The following is a 7,187-nucleotide window of genomic DNA, read 5'->3' on the forward strand; positions in this document are numbered from 1 at the left end:
CCTTCGTGAGAAGGGTGTGGGCCCCCTGGTCTTCATATTTGGCGAGGATTTTTTATTATTTTTTTAAGACCTCCCGTGGAGTTTCAGGTCATTCCGAGAATATTTGTTTTCTGCACATAAAACAACATCATGGTAATTCTGCTGAAAACAGCGTCAGTCCGGGTTAGTTCCATTCAAATCATACAAGTTAGAGTCCAAAATAAGGGCAAAAGTGTTTGAAAAAGTAGATACGACGAAGACGTATCAAATGGCCGCGCGGAAATGTCCCTCCCGCCAAATCTCGCACGGGATAGGGGTTGAGCTCGGGTCGGCCTCCCAACTCGTGAAGATAAAGATTAGGGGAAAAGATTTGCCGCGCCCCGCAAAAAAATTTACGGGCCGAGGCGGGATGCGGGGTCTGCTCGTGCAGATTTTCTGGTCCCAACCCGCAATTTGGCAGTTATTTTACGGACCGGGGCGTTTTGTAGGATCTGCTAGAGTTGCTCTAACAGAGTTGGCACTTAGACTAAAAAAACAGAGTTGGCACTTGGCAGCCTGACCGGGCTTCTTACTTTTTCTTGGATATATTTTTTTCTAACCTGCTGCGAAATGTAGCTCTCTCGAAACTCTTGGCGCACATACTAATCAGTTGGAGGCTTGGAGCCGACTGAAAAAGCAATGCAAACAGATCACTGGTTGACCCTTGATTTCACGCATTACTCCTTCTCCATCCAATCGTCCATGAGCTGATCTGATGTAAATTACTCCCTTCGTGTCATAATATAAAACGTTTTTACAAACTAAACGACTTATACTGTGGGCGGGACAGATAATAAAATGATCGCATGCATCATCCAGATGCAGAGGACGGGGGTCTAACCTCTTTATAAAAAAAACTGCGGGGCGGAGGGAGTACTTTTCAAAATGAGAAGCGGCCGCTGACTTCCTTTTCGTAAGAAAAAAGAATGAACACGCGGAACTAGACTTAACTTGGCCGGCAGTCGGTCAGGAAGAATTCTCAGCGGCTGCTCAAAAGAAAAGAAAAAGAATTCTCCACGAGCAAATCCCAATCGTCCACGTGCACAGAGGCGCTGTATATATAGAGCCGGAGACGCCTGCCTCTGCCCCATCGCCAGCTCGCGCATTTTGCCAAAGCAGGCAGCCAGCCAAGAGCCAAGCACCAGCAGTTCCATTTCTTCTTCCCTGAGCTCATCCCGTTCCGGCCCAGAGCACCCACAGGAGCGGATCGTCGGTCGAGCAGCGTCGCGTCGTCCCGCGGCTCCGGCATGGCTTCGCCTTCGCCGACGCGCAGCAGCAGCAACAGGAGGCCGCCGCCGCGTCTACAGCCCGCGCGGGCGTTGTTCCTCGCCGTGGTGCTGCTGGTGCTGCTCCGATGCGCGCCGTGCGAAGGGCGTAACCTGCCGACGGCGGGGGGGGAACGACAGGGCGGCAGGGCCGCCGTGATCCACCTCCAAGGCGGCGAGGCGGCGGCGGCGAGGGGGTTCTCGAGGGCCGCGAGGTCCATGGGGTCCGTGCCGAGCCCCGGCGCCGGGCACTAGCCAAGTAGCCATGGTTCTTTCTGTTCTACACCGGAGAAGCTTCCCATTTTGCAGCGGGGACTGGGATCCTGCCTGCGCCGCATTTTTGTCCGCTCGTCGACTTGATGAGCTCCTCGCTTTCATATGCGGCGTACGAAAATGATGGGGACGGTTTGTCATTGTGTATCTGAGTACGTACAGCCGGCCGAAAATAATGTAAACAGCTGGCTGGAACCTTAATCGACGCGCTTGGAAAAGAGCTCCAGTGTCGTATTATCTCTCCTGTCACGTCAATGTCAGCTGCACTGCACGTCAACAGGGTGTGCATGGCTGTGGCCTCAACAACAAACTGATCTGATGATTTCTGTTAAGATCATGTTCGTACTGTGTTCCGTAGTAAGAAATTTTGGTTCAAACTGGCACGCATCGATGCGATGCAGTTGCTGCAAACCACTTCCGCCTACGTATAGATTTTTCCACGTGACATGGAGCAGAGTTATATGCTCCCTCCGTAACTTAATATAAGACACATTTTGGCACTATCATAGACTCTTAGAAACGTCTTATAGAAAGTTCGTATTTACGAGGTTGCCCGTCGCTTCAACAAAACATGGAATAAAGCTAGACGATTACTTCCTTCGTTCCAAATTACTTGTCACAGGTATGGATGTATCTAGATGTATTTTAGTTTTAGATACATCCATTTCTGCGACGAGTAATTTGGAACGGAAAGAGTACTTGCCGCCATTTCAGAGAAGAAAAACAAAGGTGCTCTTTACCTGCAATTCTCCACACGGGAGCTTAACTGGAATCATTCGCGGGTTCCACTATACATATCAAGCGAGAGCGTGCGTCTCTGCCCCATCAACTCCAGGGCATGTGAAGTGTGGCTGTGTCTCAACAACAAACTAACAACAAACTGATCTAATAATTTCTTTTAAGATTACGTTCCTACTGGGTTTCAAAAGAAAATCTGTTTCAAACTGAAATGCGTCGGGTACAATGCCAGACAGAGATTCAGAACACCCCCACTACATATATGCTTCACGGGATGAGAAGCTACCTCCAGAATAATAAAATGGGTACCCAGAAGTGTACGCCTTATACTACATGAACATCCTACAATATCTACGTACATCGTATACTATCCTACTTACGATCTATATGTACAGACGGGCAATAGGCAGCGTCAGAACTCGAGACCTCCGTTGAGTTGAACAGATAAAGATGGAGGTCCCATGTTGTCGAGGGGTTTCTCCATGGTGACTACTACCCCAGAACTGCCAACTTCACCGTTCAACTTGGACCGCCCAATCTGCCATAGCACACCATAATTACAAGGGCGTCAGTTCATGCTTTGCAGTAAACGCGCTTCGATAAGGAAGAAACCCTCGCATAATGACAACTAATTGAGGGCTTACAGAAAGAGATGTGAAAGCCGAAGGATGTCTCGAGCATGAGAAGCCGCACGACACACCGATCTCTTCCTTCAATGAATGGACAATCTCCGCCCGTATGCCCGGATCACTTCCTCCAAGAGTGGGGCAAACACTGGTGCAGGTGGTTCCATGGATGAGATTATTCATAGGTTGGGAGCAGATTGTGCAAACAAAAAAAAATAAAACCTGCAATACAACTTATCAACATAAATAGCTACTCCCTCCGTTCCTAAATATTTGTCTTTCTAAACATTTCAAGTGACTACATACGAAGCAAAATGAGTTAATCTGCACTCTAAGATATGTCTACATACATCCGTATGTTGTATCCATTTGAAATGTCTAGAAAGACAAATATTTGGGAACGGAGGGAGTAGTAGGGAAGAAGCTGAAGTAGTAACCAGCTACCATTATTTTCTTCTGTTGGCAGAAACAGAAAACGACCTCAAGCAATATGGACTGCCATATGCCAACTAATGAACACAAAAATGCAAGTATGATATACTTAGTGAAGCATGGAGCATGATCTGAATTTGGCATATTTGGACACTGTTTTGTCAATGACGTTTGCTAATCTGGCATTAACTATGGGTAAACATCCCACACAATGGCTGTTGCCATTTTCAAACCAACCCAGATAATATATTTACCAGTACTTTTGATATCATATCAGTAAGGACACCTACCCAACAAATACTACACAATGACTATTTTGAACTGTGACTAACAGCAATCCAGCCTTTTACCAAGTAAGACCAATCCACCTTTTACTGAGCCGAGAAACCAGTTACGGCTATGAGCCAAGAAACTACCTGACTTGGGTGCTCGGTCTCATCATAAGGCCAGACTTTTTCCATGCTACCGCGTGGGCGACTCCAAATGACAGAGAATTGTCAGGCCATTGATATGTAGGGGTAAACCATGTACCTTGCGAGCTCTTCAATGGGGAAAAATTAACAAATAAAAGGACAAGTGAAAGAATTAGGAACACACCGCAAGAAAATAAGAGTAATGTAACTTTGAAACAAATACAAAAAATAGCATGTGTAATGCATGTTATTGTTGTTTCATAATAGAATAGTTCTTGACAATCTGCACAGTTCAAACTGTTTCTGTAAGAATTTACAAACATAAAAAAAATTGTGCAGTTACATAGCTAGCATTGACCAACCTTGAAGGAGAAACTCAGTTTGGTTTCTCCAGGAATTTTTCCATGGGCTTGAAGCAATCCACCAAATAATGGGAGAAAACCACTTGCTGTTATCCCCTCACCAGCAACATATCTAAATTGCCCATTTGAGAATTCCACATCCATGAAGGCCTGCAACAAAGAACAACCAAGGGAAGATGATAAGACGGTAACAAGTACTCATCAGTAGGATGATAGCCTTTGATAAATTTGCCAGCTATACAGTTGCCTATCAATGTACATCCACAAACAAACAGTCATGCGAAAAATTGACGCATTCCTTTTAGGTTTACATGGCTCCAGTAAATTAGAAGGTTAGATGATTGCACTAAGCATGGACAAGTTCCATTGTTTTTTATTTCCTTATAGAACTCATACAAAGTTAATGGCAAGGTTGATAGTAGAAAAAATGTTAATGACAAGGCCTAGCGGAACAATACCTTCATAGACACATGCACCACATGATGGCAAAATACAGGGGGGAAGCAAGCTAAGCATTTGTACAGCTAACTAAACTATCCGGCAACTTAGTACACAGACTGATGATCCGCAAACTTTGGTCAATAAAATTGGAATACAGCTGACACTGGATAGATACTAGGAAAAACACATTTGAACTAAAACCACAACACTTATTTTAGATCGGAGGGAGTAACTGAAAGCGGAGGGCAAAAGGGCAAGGTAAGAGCAACCAACATGTCTACTTACACAAGCTACCGGGTTGAGGCACATCATGGACATCAACAACCATTTTTTCTGTTTTGACCAGATAACTGGACATAAGGAATGCACTCCATTCTACAAGAAATGAATAAGTATTTAGTACGTGCAAGTAGTAAAATATAGGTCAATACATGCACACAAAGAGCTTGAATGGGCACAATTCCAGAAGATGGTGATAGCTATAGCAAGTACTTAACGTGTTAGAAAATTTAGCAGAAATAAGTATGCAAAATACATGCTTACAAATATGGAGAATATTTCTAATGCATAACTAATTAACTGACTCTGCTAGAGCTGAATTCAGCATCTAAATCACTTTTATGGATCTGGATAGAGAAATATGGTCATGCATTTTAGAACCAACATTTTCACATCTTAAATCAGACTAGCTAGGAGAGGGCATTATAACTGCAAGCTTCCACAGAACAATCCTAAATCAGACTAGCTAACAGAGCAGAATCACCAAGAATTGATGCAGAGCAAGATGAGCATTCCATAATTATATACTATTACTTGATGATTACATGACCAATCAACTAGAATAAAAAACTGGTTTTAGTTTCAAGTAGATGCTATGCATAATATTTGCACTCTTGTAGTACATTTCACATTTAACCAATATACAATGCAATGTACTCCCTCCGTCCCATAATATAAGAACGTTTTTTACACTAGTATAGTGTCAAAAATGTTCTTATATTGTGGGACGGAGGGAGTATATAAAGCTTTAGAGATTATCATTCATAAGAAAAGGCAACAAATACACTGTTCTCGTCAATTATCTGAACGATAAAATAAATAAAAACTAATGAACATGCACAGATTCATTCATATATCAAGAATAAGAGAAGTACCTTGTGATCATAAGCATACCAAATGAGGTGTTGCTTTGACAGATTAATAGGCAAAAGAAGTGTTGTAGAGTCTCGCACAAAAAGTAAGGGACCCAACTGAATAAGGAAACCAGGTGCATTGTCATTTCCATTATTTGAACCACCTCGTGATGATTCTAACCTCCAAAAGTCTCCACGTGCAACAACTGAACTATCAACAGTATGGTGCCTTGTATTGTACATTGCTGAGACATTTACAGTCCCCTGCATCATCATCATTACAGGTGTTATGATGTGTACTTGAGCATATTGAATGTGTTTCAGCATCGCAGACCCAGTATAATTACACTCTAAACCTGTACAAAAACCCATCATAAATCTGCAGAAAAAAAGAAGGGTATATAACCTTTGGCATACGAAAAGGATATCTGAAGTACATGTGTACTACTAAATGACAAACAAATAGCCACAAACAGTATATCATATTGAAATTTAAGAGTGTTAGCTTTTAGCCCCAGCAGTCAATCACACAAACAAATAACAGATACACACAACTGGGATATTTCGCCAAGTCATCTCTTGTGTCTCCTTTTTTTTGTTGTTTCCTTCTGACAAATCTTACACAAGATTATAAGCTGCATGTGCATATGTACACGATCAAGCTAGATGACTCACACTCGTACACACTCCACGGACTCACCTTGTCCAAGTCGTACATGTCAACTAACATGTAGGTAGGACCAAACCAGACACGACTAAGTCTTGATCATTCCAACAATCTCCCCCTAATTAATACTTTGTGCGGCAGAATCAATCAGCCAAACAAATCACGCATACACAAGATAGGCATATTTCACCAAAGACAGGTGCCTCTCTTTTTTTTCCTTGTTTCTTTCTCAAAACAGTATACAACATTGCAACCTGGATGTGTATGTATGCACAATGAAGCTACACGACACACTCTCGTATACAGACGCGCCTTCCGTACACGTCAATTAGGACATAGCCAGGTAGGACTAGACAGGCCACAATCAGATTAGACCAACACAGCTCCTGGCAGGGACATAGCTAAGTATTGATTATACCAACAATGAACACAAACAAGACACAAATGTGGCGCAATCCGACTTGACCAACATCATTCCTAACGGGATACGACTTGATTATTTCCAACAATGAACACAACCAATTACACAACAAGCACATAGCCACCATTCTACAACTAAATCATCCATGCATAAGCTAAGCTTCCACATGCATAAGATACATCATCTCACTTCGAAGCATTATATCTATCACACAAGTGCGTGGGATAGCAGAAAACATATCAATTGAAATGGAAATCCAACATTGGTACCTGAGGCTTCATAAATTTCCCCAGAGTGCCGATCTCGAACTCGAACCCGAACCCGTCTTCCTCTTCATCCGACCCATCCGCACCCTCAGCCCCGGCCCCGACCGCACTGGCGGCAGCGGCACTCCCAGT

General features: G+C 43.3%; 1 protein-coding gene across 4 annotated transcripts; it reads right to left on the bottom strand.

Moving 5' to 3' along the window:
- Window positions 1–2,437: 2,437 nt before the first annotated feature.
- LOC125530807 lies at window positions 2,438–7,187 on the bottom strand. 4 transcript variants are annotated; one of them, XM_048695215.1, is made up of 7 exons: window positions 7,059–7,187; window positions 5,723–6,057; window positions 4,854–4,943; window positions 4,128–4,277; window positions 3,769–3,893; window positions 2,939–3,068; window positions 2,438–2,832 (listed from the first exon to the last, which is right to left on the bottom strand). In XM_048695215.1, exons 2-7 carry the CDS (start codon window positions 6,026–6,028, stop codon window positions 2,707–2,709), a joined length of 927 nt encoding a protein of 308 aa, XP_048551172.1. In that variant the 5' UTR covers window positions 6,029–6,057; window positions 7,059–7,187; the 3' UTR covers window positions 2,438–2,706. The 4 variants fall into 4 exon arrangements, with proteins under 4 accessions (XP_048551172.1, XP_048551171.1, XP_048551174.1 ...); XM_048695214.1 differs by having other exon boundaries at window positions 5,723–6,080; XM_048695217.1 differs by having other exon boundaries at window positions 5,723–5,965; window positions 7,059–7,181.

This window comes from Triticum urartu, unplaced genomic scaffold (genome assembly GCF_003073215.2).
Source record: "Triticum urartu cultivar G1812 unplaced genomic scaffold, Tu2.1 TuUngrouped_contig_6572, whole genome shotgun sequence".
Classification (NCBI taxonomy): Eukaryota; Viridiplantae; Streptophyta; class Magnoliopsida; order Poales; family Poaceae; genus Triticum; species Triticum urartu.

Bases quoted from the DNA above. Each gene is read 5' to 3' on its own strand.
- LOC125530807 (XM_048695214.1), bottom strand. From the start codon at position 6,076: ATGATGGGTTTTTGTACAGGTTTAGAGTGTAATTATACTGGGTCTGCG. The intron at 4,278-4,853 runs GTAAGTAGACAT...TCTTTGTTGCAG, and splicing joins GCCTCAACCCGGTAGCTTGT to GCCTTCATGGATGTGGAATT. The intron at 3,894-4,127 runs GTTGGTCAATGC...TCCCCATTGAAG, and splicing joins AACTGAGTTTCTCCTTCAAG to AGCTCGCAAGGTACATGGTT.